The following is a 22,043-nucleotide window of genomic DNA, read 5'->3' as shown; positions in this document are numbered from 1 at the left end:
TAGGACGCTGTTTACATTGCAGTAGCAGAGCTGCAGGAGGTAGTGTTTTGTTGTTAAGCTCATGACAAATGTAAGTAACAAAGCTTTGTTATGGAGTGAAAAAATTATGATGAATGCTCCTGCTGAAGAAGCTAGTTAATGGGCTTAGTTACTTTTAAGTTGCTTTTAGCGCCGTCCGTGACAAGCCAAGATTAAATAATTTGAGATCCTAAGATTAAATAGTTTGAGATCCCAAACCAAGGCAGCATCATTTTGATGACCATTGAGTCCTGCTGACATCATGCAAGTTTTCATCAGTACAATGGGCATAGACAGTGCTGAATTCCAGGACTGATACTGGTAGCACAATGAAATCCCTCACGATTTGTATCGCTGTGTCCAGTTAAATTGATAATCACCTTGAAAGAATTAATCCCCAGGTACCCATGAGTTGCACATGTGACTTGGGTAGTGAGCCACGCTTTCTAACATTAATGATCTTAGTTGGTGCATTTATCAAATGGCAACAGCTCCTGTTGTGTCTGCCTATGTAGACTTTTATGTAAAGTCTACAGAGCCTCACAGTACCTTAACAGGGAGTGATTCTACACATACACAGTTGTTTAGGAGTGACCACAAGTGGAGAAGAGGGTACAGAAAATCTTTTCCCCAAACTAGTGTTGGTATAGTTTAAAACTGAAGTGTACCTTAAGTCTACAAAACATTTAACTTCAGTAACCTGTAATGATTTGTTCATTTAATATAATCTCCCTAATCTTCCATCTTCCGGATGTTTGATGCTGTTTTTCAAACCCTGTTTCCATTCATGTACATCTGCAGTTGGTCTTGGGTACTATCATACTTTGTTATATTGATTTACAAATAATAGCTAGTGGCAGGTTGAAGAAAATGTGCTTACATGCATCTGTCACATGAGTGGACATATACGGTAAAGAACTGAAAGGACCCTTTCTTAGGTCAAACTCTGTATTTGTTCCCTGTGTACCTATATGATATGGCAACCAGGAAAGGTGATGGTTCTTGAGTACAATTTTCTGTGTTCTACCTTTGACAGTGAGTTTTATGGTAGAGGTGATTTCCTGAGCCAGGATATTTCTCAAAGTGAGGAAGACCCACGCTTCTGTTCTTCTGACTCAAGTCCTGAATGGAATCCTTCCTTCGCGTTGATTGATGCCTAGATACAAAGAGAAAATAATGGGCTTCAGTGATTGGTTAAGTAGCTGATGTCATTTTAGGAGAATCTGGTATATGTCAGCATGGGGCCAAATGTTTGGTAGTCCAACTTGCTTTGCTAAGCATGGAATGCACCTGTCATTCCAAGGCTTCTGTATGCTAGCTAAAGCACCTTTTGCTCCCCCCACACCCTTGCATTTTTTTAGGTAGAGTCCAGTTGATGGGTATTCCAACATAACTAACGTATCAATCCTGAAGTCAGATCCCATTAAGGTGGCTGTCCTCAGTACCAGTATCTTGAGAGACGCCTGCTTTTGAACAGCATCCATGTCTGTGTAGTTAGTTGGTTTGAAGGTAGAGAGCACTTCCTCTGTACTGGCATTTTGCACTTCTCTTATCTACAGTCCCAGTGGCAACCGTGGGAGGGTCACCGTATTTATCAAGAACTGCCTCTTGGCAGATCCCTAGCAACTCTTGAACTGTGGATCACTCAAACTAGGCTTAATTATCAACTAGTAGCTTTTTACAGATCATCTTATTTGTTCCCTATGACCCTTGTAAGGTTCCCCAGTGTTCTGAATGATCTCCTTATTAGCAGAAGCACCATTATTTTGTGCGACTTTTAACTACCCTCCAGTAAACTTGGACAGCTATACCTCCAGTATAGGATATGCCACAAAATTCCTAGATCATGGGAAATTCATAAACAAACCACCCTGATATCCACTGCCATAAATGGGCCATATAACAACAAAAAAAAGTAACTCTTTAAATTTAGTAAATCTCAAACCCTTCTTCTCAAGGAGAATATCAAAAGCATTAGTGTTCTTTGTTTTGTTTTTTTCTGTCAGGTCCACTACATGATCCCATGAATTTAAATTAGCCTTTGAAGCCAAAGGTAATTATAGCCTTTTCTATAGCTATGTTAGAAAACTAAGAAACACTACCCTACATTGCTCTGAACTTATTCTTAATGACACCACCAGTTCTGACCATATAGACATTGCCAAGCATGTCTGTTGCCATTTTGACCTCCAGAGGCATCTATCAAAGTCCTGAAATATCTGAATCCCTTACTCCCCAAATTATCTCTAAAAATCATTTACTTAAAGTGCTAAGACTTCCTCAGTGGGACCTGACAGTGTACCTGGTTGCTTCATTTATAGTATTAAAAATGCCCTTGCAGACACCCTCCTTTAAATGTTTAACCTACATTTAGCTATTTTGCTTTGTTCCTTGTGAGTGACACACTATGGTGGTGATGCCCTTCCATGAGAGTGATCTTACAACAACCAGCACTGGTAATTATAGACCCATCACCCTTCATCTGAAGTTTGTAGACTGTGGCCCTGCGGTACACTTGGCACATCTTAATCTGGCCAAAACTTCTTCCCCATGCTAGCATCATACGGAAGCTCGAGCTGCACATTGCAGCTGCCTAATCAGAAAGTAAGGAAGTGACCAGTGGGATCCATCGGGCTTGGTGCTGAGTCCTCCTCTTTTTGGCCATTACTTTTCAGATCTATAAGGAGACATCCAAGACATCTGGCTGACAACCAAACCTTCCAGAATGAACTCTCCCCTGTCAGCTCTTCTTATACTAAAAATGGGCTCAAACTAAATGCTGAAAAGTGTAGTACCTTCGGTTTTGGTAGATAACCCCACCTAGGCAACACACCACTCTAATTTAATGATTTAGTTAGGGACCCAGAGACTGGGGTTGATAATTCCCTCTCTTTTGACCAGTTGTCAGGAAGTACTTTTGTTCAACACAGCTAGTTGACAAATCAGTCACTTTTCAGACAAATTTTAGGTCAGTATGTGGGCATGTGTATATCTATGCTGTGTTTAGCAGAAAAACTGCAGTCTGTGTGTGTTTGTATTTACTTAGAGCCGTCTCATGTATGACAAGATAGCTAAAGGCACCTGCCACAACTGATCAGACTTCCTACAGTAAATGGCAGTACTACACATAATTTTGCCAACAAGTTGAAGAAAAATAACTGGTGTCTTCCAAAACATCAAGTAACACAGATTTAATATTGAAGACTGTTGTTGGTTGGGTTTGTGATTGGACTCATTCTTTTTCATTCTAAAGTGACATTCCTTTTCTTAAAGCTGCTGCATTTAGGTGCATGCCCATTGTTGGTGTACACCATAATGTCGTGCTCCACTTTTGCATCACTTGCACATCTCTGATGTTTGTCTAAACTTTTGTTGGGAAAAGTTCCCACATCGGGCGACTACAGCAGAATCTATAGTGTCCCTTGTTTTTTTCCAGATTATGAGCATTGTCTCTAATGAGCCAAACCATGCAACAAGATTTTCTGTAATGCCTGGGACAGGTGCACGAATGGAACCAATGCCATGTATGCCAAGGATTCAACCAAGTCACCCAGTTTTCCAGAGGATCAGCAGAAAGGTTTCATGAGCAGCATCACGTCTGTAATGGAGGACTATCAGAAGGGTAGAGAAATGGAGGCCTCTGTCAGTCCCTCCTAGAAGTAAGACCTTATCTAAAAAAGATTTCTGGTCTCAGTGGGTTTTCATCTCATCTTTCATTAACAAAACTTGGGACTCGAACCACTCCTGCACTTCAGGGGGACAGTGAAGGACCTTATGAGGCATATGCCTAGTTTCTGCCCTGAGGGTGACCATAGCCTAAATTGTTGGTTTCACCCATTCTGTGGTCGATTGTCTGGGAGTAGCTTCATTCCTAGGATGTGTGATAAGGTTTGCACTCGGGCATTCTTCACCCCAGATCCAGCAGGGTCTAACGGCCCAGGTAGAATGCTGAATCTTCTTGTGCTGTGTCCGTGTCTCTTGGCACACACCTGTCATTCACTTGACTCCACTTATATCAGTAGTGCATAAACTTGCCCCCTGCTGGGGGCTGGTGGGGTGAGGGACAGCTGTCCTCAGCTTCCTGATAGGAGTTTGAAAACGAGAAACCATTATTAGCAATGCAGATAGTGACTCTTCCTGCCCTGCACAGTTATTCTGACTCTAGTCACCTTTCATTTAGAGATGACTCAATGCTTAGCAGTTCCTCCGTGGAATTTCCTGTGAGCTCCACATATTTCCCCAAGAATTACCTAAATAAATGTTTGGTAGAAGAGGGAGGAGGACCAAATACACTTACAGTCCAAAAATAATAAAACCAAAACAAGATGTCTACTTATCAATAGTATAATATTGTTATTTGAATGTGAGGGGCTAGGTTTCAGGACATGCTTGAGTAAAGCTCACTTTCATGCTGTTTTGTGCAGCCGAGTAAGGAGGGAGAACCTTGATTTTCCTCACTTTGGAATCAGTCCTGTTGGATGTCATATATGCCTCCAGGAGGCAACAGTCTGATGTTCTTCGTGCTATACTGCTGCAGTCATCACACTTGGGTTATCCTGTCATCAGGCGGTCCTGCAGTCTGCCGAATCCCAAAGTCCTGGTCAAGCGTCGGTTGTCGTCACCTCTTCCCTGACGTCAGTGCGACAGGGGTATAAGAGAGACAGCCAACGCCATTTTCTTCAGTCTTTCATGCCACACGGTGCCCGAAGCAGAAGCAGTTCGCAAGTGCCAGTCGGCCAGTTCCTGAAATTTTCGAATTGAGAGTTTCAGCCCAAAGTCTTCTCTAAAGCTAAGTACCCCGTTGGGGAAACTTTTCTTGCTTCAGACCGATGTCAGACAAAGTTAATAATTGAATTTCTTGTGGGAAGCAAATACCTCATAAGATAAGGATTTTCATTCTTATTGTATTCCTTGCCTAGGCCCAGACCACGACGTCTCTGGTTGTCGGTTTTGTGCTAGGTTCAACAGACGTGCAATTAAGCATCGGGCAGAATTCACCCAGCATTATTTTGGCATAAAATTTAACTATAGCATGCCGTTGGAGCAACCGACATCAGCAATGATTAAAAAAACGCAAAGATTAAGGATTGGCAGCCAAGGCCAAGACCAGATGCCGAGGCCTCAGCAAGGCCTGACGCCGGTTCTCCGGTTTTCAGCGAGGCTCCTTCGCAGCCCCTGACTACCGCTGATTCAGAAATTCTGACGGCCTCCCAAACCAAAGCAGTTGGGCCTCAGGAACCGGTTCCTCCTCACTCCTCGGACGCCAGCCCCGACGGGGATCCGGAAATTTTGGATAGGCCTTCAGTCTCTGAAGGTGTTTTCAAACCGACAACTATCTCTGCCAAGCCTTATGCTGAACTCAAAGCCCCCTTGAAAGTTAGAAAAACGGGGCCACCCCCCCCCCCACACAGGCACCTATGCCTAAAAAACAGATGCTTAAGATGGCTGAGGATTTAATTACCCTTATCAGGGGATCCCAACCCCCACCTGACAAAAGGCCTAGACTGGAGGAAGATTATCCTTCCTCTGACCAAGCATTCATTTCCACAGGCAACTCTGACGACCAGGATTACTCCTTCCCTCCTTATGAAGACTAAGATGCTGAAGAGTCCATTCCCTCTGTCTCCCCCCCTGAAGACTACTCTTTTGGGGAGACTTTACACACCATGAGGGAACACTTCCACTGGGAAGGCCAAGATTACTCTGACTCCAAGAAAAGACTCCGTGAGTTTCTTCTTCTTCCACAGCATAGACCCCTGGCAATTCCTCCAATTTTAGACATTTTGGATGATTTTTTCTCTGAATCCAGTTTAAACCCAGATTCCTTACCTCCAGCACCAGCTAAACCAGACAGATACTACTGAGTTCCTGATACTCATAAGTTTCTATACAAAAGCCCTACTGCAGACCCCGAGACCATTTCCCAGGGTCCCAAAGGGGTTAAGGCCTCTACTGCTAAGAATCCACTTCCTTCTGAAAGAGATTCCAGAGCATTAGAAAGATGGGGAAAGAAAGTGTATACGTCTGCCACTTTGGCCATGAGGGCCTTAAACTGCCAATTCCACATGCTAAAATACCAACAGTATTTGATTACACAGTTAAAGCAGAAACTGATCCCTCAGACAGATCAACTTGATTTTAAAGAGATGCAGGATTTGCTGCATGCAGCAGAACAGGTGGGAAAGCATACCTTACAGTGTGGTTTTGATTCATTGGAAGCCTCATGTAGAGCAGCTGTCACAGGGTCTGTAATACGTAGGCATGCTTGGCTTAAAGAACAAGCCTTACCAGAACATGTCAGAGCAAAGTTATTGGATGCTCCATTGCAGAAAGATGTGTTATTTGGTGTCAAAGCAGAGGAAGTTTTAAAGAAAATGGAAGAAAAGGCAAAATCTATGCAAACAGTTAAAGATTTCTTACAGGTACAACCTCCTTGTTTCAGCAGAAACTGGCCATCAAAAAACTGGTCCTTTCCTGCATCAGGCAGACCCCAAAGAGGTAGATACAGGCGCCCAAGGGGCAGAGGCCAGCCACAAGGTTCTTTCAGGCCTAGACAATGGCATACAACAACTCAGAGGTGGAGACGAAAGATCTCAACCCTTCAGGAAACAAACACAATGACTTCCCTCTTCGCCTGCTAAGCAAAATTGCCCTGGCAGCACCTTTGGGAGGAAAACTGGCTCTATTTCCACAAAATTGGCGCATCATAACAAAGGACAAATTGATTCTGGACATTATTACCCGAGGCTACAGATTTCATTTCCACACTTTACCACGGATGAGAGGCATGCCAAATCTGCCTCCAAACCAATGGGTAGAGGCTCAAATGCAAATTTCAGCTCTCATGGATATGAAAGCAATTCAAAAGGTACCTACAAAGGAGCAAGGTGAAGGTTTTTACTCAAGACTGTTTCTAGTCCCAAGAAAGGACAAAGCCTGGAGGCCCATCTTAGACCTCTCAATTCTAAACACATACCTGGAGGTACCCAAATTCAAAATGCTCACACTACAGCAGCTCCTTCCCATGCTGGGCAAGGAGTCTTGGCTGGTAACGTTGGACCTCAAAGAGGCATACCTGCATGTCCCTATCAGACAAGATTGCAGAAGATACCTCAGATTTTTGGCAGGTACAACGCATTATCAATTCTCTGCATTGCCCTTTGGCTTATCTACTGCGCCCAGAGTATTTACAAAATGCCTGGCATCAGTAATTGCATATTGCAGACAACGAGGAATACAAATTTATCCATATCTGGACGACTGCCTGATCCAAGCGGACAGCAAGGACATTCTGTTACAGCATCTGGCTTTTGTAACACAGCTGCTCAGTTGCCTAGGGTACACAGTAAACAAAAAGAAGTCAAAACTAATACCCTCGCAAAAGATAATATTCCTGGGTGCCAGCTTAAATACAACGGCCCAGATGGCTTACCTCACGCCAGACAAACAAAAACAATTGACTCAATACTTCAAAAAGATAGCAACTTTTACCCAGCTCAAGCTGCATATGAGAAAATTACAATGGTACCTGAAAAGTGTATGGTCTCAACACAGGCACAGCCTCGAAACAAGTATACCTATCATTCCCTGCCATCAAAGAGAGTTCCTATGGTGGGCTCAAGCATGTCAAATAAACAAGGGTCTTCCTTTCGTCTTACCTCCAGCAAACCAAACCATGACAACAGATTCCTCAGACTACGCCTGGGGAGTACACATGGCAGGACAGTGCATACAGGGCAAATGGTCTGCAAAACAAATGCATCTACACATCAACCAAAAGGAGATGCTGTGCAAAATGCACTGACAGCCTTCAAGGACCTCTTGCATCCAGGACAACTTCTAATAAGGACAGACAACACCACAGTTATGTGGTACATAAACAAACAGCGAGAACACACTCCTACCCTTTATGCAGACAGGCTATGACCTTATGGAACACAGCATTGACCTACCAAGTACAACTACAAGCACAATTCCTGCCAGGAAAGGAAAACATATTGGCAGACGAATTAAGCAGAAATATGGCAGACCCTCACGAGTGGAGACTACACCCACAAGTATTTTCAATGATAACTCAAAGATGGGGATGTCCAGACATAGATCTATTTGCCTCCCCCAACAATTGCCAATTACAAAAATTCTGCACAAGGACTCATCACTCCCTAGCCTGGAAAGTGGACGCGCTATCATTCAGTTGGACAACACTGACAGTCTATGCCTTCCCTCCACTACCTCTATTGACCAAGGTATTATTGAAGGTCAGATCAGAGAGACCACAAATGATCCTCATTGCTCTGGACTGGCCACGCCAGCACTGGTACCCATTACTAAGGAACTGAACTCACAGCCCTCCATGGATCTTGCCTCAATTCCCACTACTGTTGACTCAGAAAACCTCTCAAACCCGTCACAGCCAGCTCAGAACTTTAAATTTAGCTGCATGGAGAATTCCTTAAATTATCAGTCAATACTTCTCTCAAAGGATGTCCTGAATGTCATTTTGAAGGCCAGGAGGCCTAGCACCAGGAAGACTTACTCAGACAAATGGAAAAGATTTTGTACATGGCACCAGGCTAAAGGTCAAAATCCCTGGATACCAAACATTCCTCACATACTGCAATACCTAACTGAGATGCTACACAAAGGCCTTTCCTTCTCCTCCATTAAGATCCATGCTTCAGCCATTTCAGCTCAATACAATACGGATCCTCCAATTTTCTCACACCCTTTACTTAGGCAGTTTCTCAGAGGGGCTAAGAATATAAGACCCCCCAGAAAACCACCAACACCAACTTGGGACCTGAACTTCGTTTTAGAAAAGTTAACACTGCCTCCTTTCGAACCAGCCTTCTCAGCAGAACTACAATACTTGTCTTGGAAAACAGCCTTGTTACTGGCTATTACCTCAGCACGCAGGGTCTCAGAACTACAGGCACTTATGGCAGTGGAACCTTTCATCATTTTCCATCAGGACAGAGTCTCTTTATGAACTAACCCTACCTTCATGCCCAAGGTAGTATCCAGTGTGGCTTTGAATCAGTCCATCCATTTACCCACCTTTTATCCTAACCCACAGAATAAAGGAGAAAGGCTCCTTCACTCTTTGGACATTCACAGACAGCTACGTTACTATTTAGATAAGACAAAGATCTTCAGAAAAACTGACCAACTCTTTGTATCATATGCTGCAGGTTCACAAGGAAAGTCTATTTCAAAACAGACCATCTCCAAATGGATAGCACATTGTATCCGCTTTTGCTACTCGCACCATGGGGGAAGGCAGTGCCTGTTAATATTAGATCCCATTCTACCAGGGCTACTGCAACCTCAGCAGCCTTTCTTAGAGGGGTTCCAACCAAAGACATTCTGGAGGCAGCTACTTGGAGTTCAGTGCACACCTTTACCAAGCACTACCACCTTCCATTATACTCAAAAACCAGAGCTGGTTTTGCCACTGCAGTTCTGCAGGGCATCCTAGCATCACCTAACCCAGTTTAGTACCAGCCACCCTTCCATAGCTTTGGGATTCTACCCAAGTGTGATGACTGCAGCAGTATAGCACGATGAACATAGTACAGTTTTGTACCTACCATAAATGTAGATGTTCGAGTGGTTATACTGCTGCAGTCCAGGTTACCCTCCCTCCATCCCCTCTACATACCAGGGCGTTAGTTACAACTCCATGTACATCAATCATTTGGATGCATGTCTATATGGTGTATTTGCTAACAGCTAGTACTGTTGTTTATCTACTAAGGTATTGTTGCATAGCTATTGTATTGCCTTCCTAGTTGGGGGCACCTGACATCTGGGGCAAGAAAAACTGAAGAAAATGGTGTCGGCTGTCTCTTTTATACCCCTGTCGCACTGGCGTCAGGGAAGAGGTGACGACAGCCGACGCCGGACCAGGACTTTGGGATTCGGCCGACTGCAGGACCGCCTGACGACAGGATAACCCAAGTGTGATGACTACAGCAGTATAACCACTCAAACATCTACATTTATGGTAGGTACAAAACTGTACTTTCTCCTTCTCCCAAGACTTTGTCTGCAAGTCCCCATGCAGTGGAGCCAGTGCAGACCAGATCTCCTCTAGGTGAATGCAGTGTAACCTAAGTGTGGTACAGGGCCCAGGGACCATGCTTCTTTTTTGTTAGCATGATGTCTAAAACCATAGATAGGGTTGGCAAGAGAGTATTCTTGTGTATCACATTAGAACTTGCACCTCTCAGACATGCATCTTACCTGTCTGTATTGCAGTCATTCCTAGTTGACAAGGAACTGGAGAAATGTTTATTTTTCCCTGAGGCTAAGCTTAAATAGAGATTCTTCTAGGCTCTTGTCTTACTGCATCCATAGTGGTCTTTCATGCATCCAACTGCAGCCTACATTTATGTTGATACAGTGTTAAAGCCTTTCCAGTCCTGCATTAGACTGTTTACTCCATGATGAACAAAAAAAAAAAAAAAAATGACATAATGCTATTTGGTCTCTGCTGCCGTGGGAATTCTCATTGGTTTGATTGACAGGCAGCGCTGCTTCAGGGTCTGACTCCTGTAAACTCTATTAACATAGCATACTTTGGGGGGAGCATTAGAAGTAATTGAAGCCACCAGGAAAACTTCCAGATGCACTTTGCCAAACAGAAAAGGTTCTCCGTTTTGAAACAGTATACCCCAGTACCTCCCCATTTCATCAGTTTGCAGGTGATTTTGACTTGTCTGACACCTGTATGACTTGGTACCCAGTTGTTCTGTGTCATGAAGTATGTGTTAGCAATTTCACATCATAACCTTGTGGAGGACACGTTTATCACCTATCAAAAAATATATATGTTATCACTTAGCACTTTCTGATCAAGCAGTTCCAGATCTCCACCCACCTGTGAAGAGCTCCGTCCTCTGTGGCATTTTAATTTCATGATTGACAGGCTTGCTGTCCTCATTCATAACATGTAATTTAGTGGCATTGTATTTCGTATCCTTGAGATCACCTCTGCTTGTGGGATTTTAGAGCTGCCAGCCATTTATTTGTAGGGAACCAAAACTGAAGTGGTTTCCAGACTGTCAAACCAGAGGAGAGAGCCATTCCTACTCTGTGCACCATGAGGCCAGGTTTTAGCTGAGGCAAGTATGTATGCTTTATAAGACAGAGCCACCTTTTTTCCAAGTAGATTTGTACCTGCATTATGTTTTCCCATAAGGCAGTTCTCCACCATTTAAAAAGTGCGGCAGTCAGAGTTCAGCGGATTTAATTGCTTGCAGTGCTTTCTGGAAGAATGTCTCCATTGCAGACACCTGTATGTTGGCCACTTGTCCTCGCTTCACCCCTTCAGTTAGCGTTATTGTCTTGGCTGTGAGTTTAGGAGTCCTGCCTCATTTGGTACCTCATTACATCAGTGTTGGACATTTGATAGTCTTGACTTTCCTGCATCTGCTTCCATCCTGCAAGATTTATTTATTTATTATTTTTATTTTATTTTACATTTCTTTACGGGGAAAGTCTGACTGAATATATGTCCATTTTCAGCAGAGGCCTGCGGAGAAAAGCTCCAGAAAGCAGAGTATAAATACATTAGGATCAATAGAAACATTTAGAGATAAGTATAATATGCAGTTTTCAGTAGGGTGACAAATATGGATAAAACATAGTAGACAACATCAAAGTCATGTGGCTTCAATTTCAGACAGTAATACACGGAGTTATGGGCTAAGTCCTTTCAAGAATTCATACACCTATTAGAGTATAAGATTGAAATGCTTAGGGAGAGTTTGCAGGAACTGCTTAGGGAGAGTTTGCAGGAACAGCGGGTGGTGATTAGTCGGGGTTTAAGTAGGGACACTACCAATGCTGTGTAGTTTGAGGCTTTTTTTTTTAACTGGGTCAAGGAGGATTGGTGAGCAAGTTTGGCAGGTAGCATATTCCAAGTTTTGCCTAATGAGTTGGTGAATAGAGAGTCTCCAGCCACATTTATGCTCTTAGTTGTTTGTACCAGCAGTTTGTCAGCAGAGCGTAGTGACCTTAGGTTGCTGTATGGTTTGATGATCTTATTTAGTGTTGATGTTTTTTTCGGGTTGATGTAGTACTTTGTGGGTTATTACAAGTTGGTCATATCGGGGAAGACTGGGCCACTCCAGCCATCCTAGGTGAGTTAAGTTGATACAGTGGTGGGTCTTAGAGGTAGCACCTGCAGCAAATCTAGCAAATATGGTTGTAACAACTAGCAAGTTTGGTAAGGGTGGCTTAGTTCAGGTTAGTGAAGAGGGGGGAGGCATAGAGGAAGGTAGATAGTAGGTGGGACTGAGCGATAGTGGTTCTTGCAAAAGGAATGAGGAAGGGTTTGATCCTGTATAGGGAGCCCAGTTTTTTGTTTGATTTGATTTGATGGCTTGATTGACATGGATATCATATTTTAGGGCGTTATCGACTGTGACACCCAGGAGTTTTGTGTGAGTATCTGGGGATATAGTTGTGCCATTGTTGGAATTTATAGTAAAGAATGGTGAGGATTTGCAGGTGGAGAAAATATGAGCAGTTTAGTTTTGTCGGGGTTTAATGGAAGCTGAAGGTTTGCAAACCATTTTTCTACATCATTGAAAGCATTCTGGGTTAGGGTTATAAGCTCAGTTGAGGAGGAGGCGGTACATATTAAAGTAGAGTCATCCGTGTATTGTATGCAGGTGGCCTTGGGAGTGATGATGGGTAGGTCATTGATAAAGACTGAGAAGAGTAGTGGTCCTAGTATGGAGCCTTGGGGGACTCCTAGAGTAATGGGTAGATGTGTGGATAGGGTATTCTGCCATAAAACTGCTTGTTGTCCATTAGACAAGTAAGATTGGAGCCATTTAATGGAGCTACTATTCAGTGACAGTTCCTTCAGGGTGCGGAGAAGTAGTTGGTGATTGACCATATCAAAGGCCTTAGAGAGATCTAGGAAGAGAGCTGAAGTAAGTTTGTTATTGTTTCGATTGGTGTTGATAGAGTTAGAGAAGGATAGGAGGGCCGATGTGGTGCTGTGATGTGGCCTAAAACCATGCTGAGAGTTGGCCAGTAGTTTATTTTGGGTGAGATAGTGCATTAATTGGTTGTGGACGCACTTTTCCATAATTTTGGCCAGCGGTGATAGTATGGCTATTGGTCGGAAGTTTGAGAGGGCTAAGGAATTCCCTTCTCCCATTCAATTCTCGGCTGGAGTGCAGCGAGTGCCTTCTGTGTGGAGTCTGCATGTCCACTTCACGGTTGGGTGGCGTTCGAAAGACATGCTTAAATGGGCATGCCTTCGTTGAAGGTTGAATGTCGAGCTGGCACCTTGGCTTTCGTGAAAAGCTACTGCAATCATTAGCGGACCAGAGTTCTGCTGTGGCGACCCCTAACCGGGAAAAGCCGAAAGACAACAACATGAGGGGGAATGACATGGGAAACCTTCTAGAGAGAGGTGATAGTGGCTTCAGTCAAGGTGTGGTTTATTATGTTCGAGACAGGGTATGCAATGGCATCCGCCCCTTTTTGTAAATATTCTGGTGGGTGGAGATCAGCTGCCAGGGTAGTGGGCTTTAGTTTGTTAAATGGAGATCGGACTTGTCGATGTAGATACAGGTTGGAAGGTAAAAGGGAGTTTGGTAGTGGTTGTGGAGGAGTTTTGAAAGGAGCTGGTGGGGGGTAGTTGGCTAGCTAGTGATTGGATGGTTTTCGTAAAAAGTTTGTTAATGATGTTAGCAGTTTCCTCTTGAGTTTTAAGGTCACAAGTTGAGGGGGTGGGGGTGGAGGTTTGGCCAGGGTGGAGCAGTTTGTTTATGCCTGCCCAAAATTTTTGAGGTTTGTTCTGGTGTTTTTGCTGAAGGTGTTGATAGAAGTTTTTTTTTGTCTGACAATGTGGCTTTCTTGGTATCATTCCTTAGTTGTAGGAATTTAATATGGTCAAGTGGGTCTTTGGAGGTGCGCCAATTCTCCCATGCTGTATTTCTTGCTATGATTTTGGTTTTGGTTACTTTAGAGCACCAGGGGGCGGTCTTAGTTTTGGCTCTAAGGGTGCAGATAGGAGCATGGGAATCTAGAATGGAGAGGAATTTAGGATTAAAGTAGTCTACAGCATCATCTAGTGGAAGTTCTTTAGGTATGGCTCAGTTGCATGCTCTGAGTTCGTTCTGAAAGTCAGTGGAGTTAAAGCTCTTGTTGTTTCTGATGGATTTATAAAGAACTTGGTGGTGGTTATCTACTTTATGCTTAATGATGTGAGTGAGTAAGTGGTCACTTATGTCATCTGGGTGATTGTTGATAAGAATCCAGTCCAGGATACTGCCTTTGTCGTTAGATTTATTTATTCTGGTGGGTGAGGATACAAGTTGGGTATAGCCATGAAGGTTTATATGGGTGGTGGGAGATTCAGAGGAACAATTCTTCCAGTCTGTATTAACGTCTCCTAACACCATAGTTTCATGGGGATATGTGTTGGAAAGCCATTAGAGGAAGTCTTATAGGGTATTTGCATTGTTGCCTGGGGGGATATAAATGCAGGCAATGAATTTAGATTTACTGTTGTTAAGCTGTAGTTTGCTAACTAGGGCTCCTGCATTATTGAACAAGAGGGGGTTGCTGTGGGGCTAGAGTGACATCTGTTGTGTTTTTAAACAGAACTGCTACTCCTCCACCTTTCCTGGTGTTTCGGTCTCGTCTAAGTATGTTGTACTCTGGTAGGATAACCTCATCATTTTTAGTTTCTGGTTTTATCCAGGTTTCTGTAAGACGTAACACATCAGGCGAGTACGTGGCTAGAAGGGCATGAAGATTATGGCCGTTGTTGTTAGTACTCCTGATGTTTAGGTGACAGGTCAGGAGAGAGTTAGGGGACCTTGCATTTGGTCATATGTTGAAGGTGGTAGTGGGCTGGGAGCTTGTGGGAAGGGTGGGTCCAGGTTTAGGGTGGATGTCTCCATCCCTCATCAGAGTAAATTGTACCGTGATTATTAGTTTCAGCACTTTACTTATTTTATGATAATATCTAGTTTTGGGGCAGATGGTCTGTGGTCTAGTTAGTTGGTGGTTGTTAAAAGTGGAGAGGGCAGGTTTGTAGTGAGCTAGGGGATGGTCTGATTCACTCAAGGTGGGAGCAGAGATGGTAGGAGATATGGGGTGGTGAAAGCCAAGGTAGGGCTGGTTTTCATAGATGGTGAGGAGATATAGCCCACGCAATATAACTGAGAGGAACATAATTGTTGAACATTTAGATCTTAGGATGCAGCCCACTTGTTCAGTGCTCCGCAGTGTTTGATGTAACTGACACATTCGTACAGTATTTGTTGAACTGCATTGAGATCCTCCACAGCTGGTGGAGTTCATTGTAAGTTAAACAGTGAGATCCTCCACAGCTGGTGGAGTACACTGTAAGTTAAACCGTGAGATCCTACACAGCTGGTGGAGTACACTGTAAGCTGAACAGTGAGATCCTTCACAGCTGGTGGAGTACACTGTAAGCTGAACAGTGAGATCCTCCACAGCTGGTGGAGTACACTGTAAGCTGAACAGTGAGATCCTCCACAGCTGGTGGAGTACACTGTAAGCTGAACAGTGAGATCCTTCACAGCTGGTGGAGTACACTGTAAGTTAAACCGTGAGATCCTACACAGCTTGTGGAGTACACTGTAAGCTGAACAGTGAGATCCTCCACAGCTGTTGGAGTACACTGTAAGCTGAACAGTGAATGGTATTTATATCATATCTTTTTTTTTCTTGATTTGGAGGATGTTTGCTTATGTATGCAAGCTTTCAAGAAAAACAAAAAGTAATGGATTGAAGCAGAAGAGGAGGATAAACCCAGTCACACATTCAAAAGGAGTTTCCCTTTAGACATGAGCTGATAGAATGACAGCTTATCTGTTTTTTTATGTAAGGTACTCACTATGGTTGTAAATCTGTTATGGAAAGACTGGCATTCATACGAGTCTCCCGTATTTTTGCTCCATTTTGGATCCTGCTGTTTGAGACTACTATTTCTAAGATTGTCTTTGCTACAAGACTTTCTGACAGATTTTTGGCTTTTGTTACAGTGGCTTTTTCACATGTGCAGAGTGTGAGGTCTTTCCTGTTGGAATGAATATTGCAAGTGACAGGCTGAATTTTGTATTTATGGTTCAGACTCGGTGGCCCAACAGAAACAAAGTCAGCCTATTGCAAGAAAGCGATTACTAATAGAGGAGCAGTGTCTAGCCCAAGAACCACTTTAAGATAGTGTACCCAGCTGGAGTCTTCCCTTCACCTTCACAGATGTATTTCTGCCATTACTATAATGACTACCTCACACATTTAAACTTCAGTTACTCTTTGGGGAGTAAACTTGATGTTAACAAAGTAAGTTGGCCGAAATACAATTAGGCTGGCATGAAATAACAATCATGGAGTCCCATCAGAGTTGCAAAAGCAGTTGCGTACAGAAAGCTGGCTTGTATTTTGCTGGAATTGCATAGTAAGTGTGTTAATGGTCACTTGAGTTCTGGATGACTTATCTATTTGTTTATTTATTGACATTTGATTTGCAAGTTGCTGACATTTTTGGTTTCCACATCCCTTTGATTTGCTGAAGTTTTCTCTCTTTGAACTCCGTTGCCTGTGGTCACTGTTTTATTGATTAGAATTTCTCAGGTTCTGTGTCCACAGGAAAGAGCAATATTTTGGCATTTGGTCTGCGAAACACGTATGGGCTCAGAGACTGACTTTGACACTAGTCCAGTAAGAACACATTTGTCACCACCAAACTCAGCACCTATAAAACTTTTCACAGGGATCACTTCAGAATTTTGTATGACTAGAGTGACCCATTAAAAAAGAGAAGTTTTGGATTCTTTTAAAGACATACAAATAGTTTTTATGCTAGACACTTATAAGACAAACACTGCATGTTTAATCAACAAACTTCCCCCAGTAAAATGTACTGTATGTATTAAGTGCCATAAAATTAATTTTTCATAAATAAAAATTACTTAAATAGAATTTTATTACATTTACTGTTGCTTCTGGAGTGGTTTCCTTGAAGTAAGAACTTATGGTACTACAACAAAGTAAATTGTGATGATTGCATTTCTTTTGGCATATACTTGCTTTGCATTTCATTGTCTTTTTTTCCTGCTTCCTAGAATCTGAAAACCAACACGATCCTAATGCGTCACAACAGTTCAGGTCGAACAGCCCACATATGAAGACAGCACCTTTATTGCCAGATGTGCCACAGACCCAGACAGACATTGATGATGAAGGCAATGTGATTTTCTTTTGAATGCTGCAGATTTGGGCACATGTTACGTGTTAATACCTGAAGGCACTAACTGACAGTTCTGTAGACTTAGTCCACGTGGAAGGAACAAAAAACTCTAGATACATACATGTGAATATTGTGTATATACCTTTTGCCATGTATATATTCTGTACATCCTCTTTGTTGTATGGTCTGCTTTTTGCCAAAAGGCTGAACTGTTCCAAGTAACAGCAGAGCACCTGGTAATTTACAACACATCGGTTCTGAGTTGTGTGATGTCTGCCAAATATTTGTGGCACATTTGTTTCACTTGTACTTCAGGAATTATGCACTTAAGAAACATTCCTGGCTGTAGATTGGTAAGTCCCACATACTGCTGTTTCTGGCGTCACTCACATTGTGTGGAAACAAAGCATCAAGTAAGAAGGCAGAGTAGAGAGACTGCAATTGTACAAAATTCAAATGTGTCCTTTTGTAGGATGTTGCATCCTGTAACAGGGTGTAGCTTTATCACTGCAGAATCAGAGGGGGCCTCAAGTGTGAATTTTCTAAACAGCAAGTACACTTTAAGATGCTTTACCTTAAAAATCCTGATTATTTTTATCTTGTGTTATTTTAGTACTTTAGATATCACTGGCTGTGGAATTATTTTATCTTGGAAAAGACACTGTAATTAGAAATTAAGTTTTTAAAATTTTTATTTTACAGTCCCTGTATAAACTGTTCATTGGTGTATTATTGTAAAGTTATGTAGTTTTAAAAAATCATGTAGTGTTTTGGTATTTTTAATTGTAAACTGTGAAAAGGCCCAGTATTTTAACCCTAAGAGCACTGGAACTTCAGTTGTAACGTTAAAGTACAAATGTAACGGTACAGAAAGCAAAGCACCTTAAATTGTGATTTGTACGACATAAGGTATTATGGGTTCTGTGCGATTATTGGATAAGAGCCTTTGCTAAGTAAGATAAAAGCAATGTCATGAGGTTTTGCTACCCAGGCAGGATTGTTTGCTCTCCAGTAAAACATCCCAAAGAGTGCCTTAATGCATTTATGAAATGGGTATAAAGGTACATCCTGGCTAGTTGGGAATGAACATTCTTTCTGCACATTTCATAATTGTTAGTAATGTCACGAGTTAATATTGTTAGTATTGCAGATTAGAGTCATGAGTTAAACTTGTAGACTTTTAACAGTCAATGAAATGTAAATTTGTTAATCCGGTTAATTCAGCATACAGTGTGGTAAATGTTATCGGTAATGGCTACATGATGGTCTTGAAAATAATGTTTTGTGTGTAAGAAGGTTGCCTGTTAAATGGCTGGATTTTGTAAACCGTTCCATACTGAAGCACTATTGTTAAATACCAGTTTTCTAGGTAACAAGAGATTAGCACTTCTGAGTTTATTTTATATAAGGAAAACTGAACAGCTTTCATGTTTTTCTTTGCTGCAGATCTCAACTCCCGTCTAAATTTTCCATATTGCAAAACTTGTGAAGTCTTTCCAAAAGCAGCATATTTGATTGGTCAGTTATGAGTGATGATTTCTGGCTCGGTTATTTACAGACAAATGCATCCACAGAACTACTGTCTCATTGGGATTGAGTGATACATGAATGTGCTCTGCCAGGATGTTGGTGTGTTTAGCATTCCTTTTGTTGACCTGTTGTTGGCATTGAAAAGTTTATTGTATGTCTAAAAGCTGCAGTTAAGGAAAACTTGTCTCAGCATTCCTTTAATCTTAAATTGTATCATGTTTTTCACAATACCATAAATGTTCATGAAACAGTGAAGGGGTGCTAAACAAATGTACAGTTGTCTTTTTTATTATAAACAGAAGATTTATGAGTTGGTATTGTGATTCTAATGCAGCATCAGGAAATCGCACAATCTTTGAGCGGCTCTTCTTACTAATGTATTTACTACTGTTCAAAATGAGTACTTCTCACCAGATGGAAGTGTGTTGAAGCGGTCCTTATTTTGCAGTGCTGTGGGAGTAAAGATGCATTTTCATACACTCTCTGAAATTAGGTGTAGCACACAGACTTGTAGCTAATGTATGTTGTTTCACACGGAGTCCCCTCCCCTGTCAGTAGACAGCAACCACTGGGAACACAGTAAAGCTGCTTGCTATTTAAATGTTTAAAGGGCTGTTGGAATGAGCTATATTAATTCATGAAAATAAGTTTAAAAAAAATAGGCTTTTCTTGCATCATGTGTGAAACGCAGGCTGCCCTCAGTACATGGATAGACACCTTTCAAGATAATGTTTGAGTTTTCCTTTGAGTCTGAAACAACTAGGTAAACCTTTTTCAAATAAAGTGTCCTAGCATTAAGAGTACTAGTCAGGGTATATAATTCCTTGGTCCTGTGATCTTCATTACTACCAATGGTTGCGTCTAGCTCACATTTTGCCTTAGCCATCTTGTTAACGTTCCTTATCTCTCTAGTGGATTTACATTATGAATGTCTGTCTTTACTTTAGTGGGGAACAGGATTCCTGAAAAATGTTCATCTTGGGCTTGTTATTGTCATTGCCAAGCCGGTTTTTATTGGCTGATTTATACGTTTTTCCTTGGGGGGGCATTTTCCTGCTGTGATCCACAGACGTGCTCACCGTGGTTTTTAGTAAATTACATGATAATAGCCCCAGGGTGGTAGTACAGCACTAGTGCACTGCAAGAGGAGGATCACATGATAAGGACACCCTTTCCAGCCTGTATGGTCTTGGCTTGATCCCAGAAATAGGTGCTTGACAGTACAGATGATGGAGTCCTCACAAAGATGTAATATTTAATAATAAAAGATGTAATTTTTCTGTTACAGTTTAATGATAGTAGATAACATTCCTAAGCTAGAGTTCATCTCATCTGTTTTATCTTTTACTTGTAATTTTCACTTCACTGTAAACTATAGTTATGTGCAAGGCCCTTGTTTATTTTGTTTATTTTTACAGCAGCCTGAGTTCACCTTCTGTAAATTATAACCCCTAAGTGCTAAAGGCTGCAGGAACTCCTAACATGGGGTGGGATATATCTTGGCTTCGTACTGCTTTATTCATGTAGAGTGTAGGATATTGGGAGAGAATCAGTATCACACACTGTGATGCAGGACAACTACATTCATATGTCATTTTTTATCATAACGTGCGTGCCTTTTCCTTAATGCAAGGCCAAGAGTGTGACATACAAAGAAAACATTTTTTAAGTACTTTGTCTGAAGTTTTCTGCATTTTATTATGTATAGTGATCATAGCTTTTCATGAAGCGAGTTTCTTTTTCGTGTTTGTTACACCATCTGTAACATCACATAGTCATGGGGTATATATACATGTCTGACCTTTATAACCCTAAGAATGCAAAGGAATTAGATTAGTGATTCTAGCTACTGGGTGCTAAACCATTTTATGCTGGCAGAGTGACTAGTCAGCCTTTTTTATGTTTGTGTTTTCAGTCATAGAAGATCAGTTTAAAACCTTAGCTAGAAAACTGTTCTTGGAATTAGAATTCTGACTGTGATCAAAAGCATTAAAGCTACTCTTTAAAGCCTGACATTAAAATGTTTCTTAAAATGCTGGTATAAGACATGGCTGTTTAAGTAGAGGGTGTATAAAGGTAAACTAAACCTCTTGCCAGAAGTACTCAAAAAAGGAAACCAGAATATTCTTCAGTATCATTAGAGAAAGATTACCATACAAAGTGCTGTTCTCACCGGTGTGCATGCTGTGCCCCCTTAAAATTACATCAGTAGGTAAAACCTTTAAATGTAAAACAAAATGTTAGCCACGCCATTTCAGGGTATAACAAATTAGGAAATACTAACCATTTACTTATTCGACATCTAAAAACTAAAAAATGGGCTGGTCCTTGAACCCTCTTTTAACAACCACTCAGACCATGTGTCAAAATGATTATGAAGAGTGAAGCAGATAGATCACTACTACAGAAATGATCAAGGATGATAAAAGTATACTTTTCCCATTTTTATGAATGGTTGTCTCCTAACAAACTCATTATTCTTTTGACCATCTTCTTTTAAAAGGAAAAAACAAGGAAACAACTATCTTACACTTGTTGAAGGTTTACCAGTGGAAAAAGGAAGCAGACAAAGAAGACCTCCTCTGGTATTCCACCACAGCAAAAATCCACCAGGATAGAGTCCTGTGCTATATGGATTTTGGTAGCGTTTGCCAAATCAGACTGAATCCCTGAAGTGATGAGCTCTACTCTGTGATAATAAGACATTTGGTTGTCTGGAAGTGCACGGCACTTTTCATTATTGCATAGTGCACAGTCATGTGGAAAGGTCTGTGCAAGTATCCGTTAGATAGCCGACTTCATTAGAGTGCTAAAAATGAGGAAGATGTTTCCTAAGGGAGTCAGTTTGTTAGAGAAGCAGAACAGTGACTTTCTGAAAGATTCTCTCTAAGAAATGTGGTGTGGTTTGTCATGTCTTAATATATTGTCTTCATCCTAACTTGAATGAAGAATGACAATATTCAAAACTGTCATTGTGTTCACATAGTCATCCTCTTAGTGTTCTGTGTTGTGCACTAGAAACAGTAATGCCATGCAATATTATGTGTTCTTATGCTGCTATTAAGTTGTGCCCTTCTATGCGATTGCATGGGATCTGAAATTAATCTTGGAAGATTGTGCGGGATCTGAAATTAATCTTGGAAACATGAATACTGGAGCGTTCTAAAAGTAGTAAAAAAAATCTTTAACTCAACAGAAGTTATTTTGTTGTATACATTTGTATTATAAATGGCTGTGATGGTAA

The 22,043-nt window shown here is 41.6% G+C and overlaps 1 protein-coding gene across 1 annotated transcript in view; it reads left to right on the top strand.

Moving 5' to 3' along the window:
• Positions 1-21,992, top strand: part of ARHGEF18 (Rho/Rac guanine nucleotide exchange factor 18) — a 2,448,098-nt gene extending 2,426,106 nt beyond the window's left edge. The window contains exon 33 of the mRNA XM_044090748.1: positions 17,145-21,992. Coding sequence (XP_043946683.1) covers positions 17,145-17,284 — 140 coding nt within the window. The 3' untranslated portion in view covers positions 17,285-21,992. The remainder of the gene's footprint in view (positions 1-17,144) is intronic.
• Positions 21,993-22,043: the final 51 nt, after the last annotated feature.

Source organism: Protopterus annectens, chromosome 13.part0, assembly GCF_019279795.1.
Source record: "Protopterus annectens isolate FY-2018-M chromosome 13.part0, PAN1.0, whole genome shotgun sequence".
Lineage (NCBI taxonomy): Eukaryota > Metazoa > Chordata > Ceratodontiformes > Protopteridae > Protopterus > Protopterus annectens.
The sequence above is the reverse complement of the archived record's forward strand: the minus strand, read 5'-3'. Positions and strand labels throughout refer to the sequence as shown.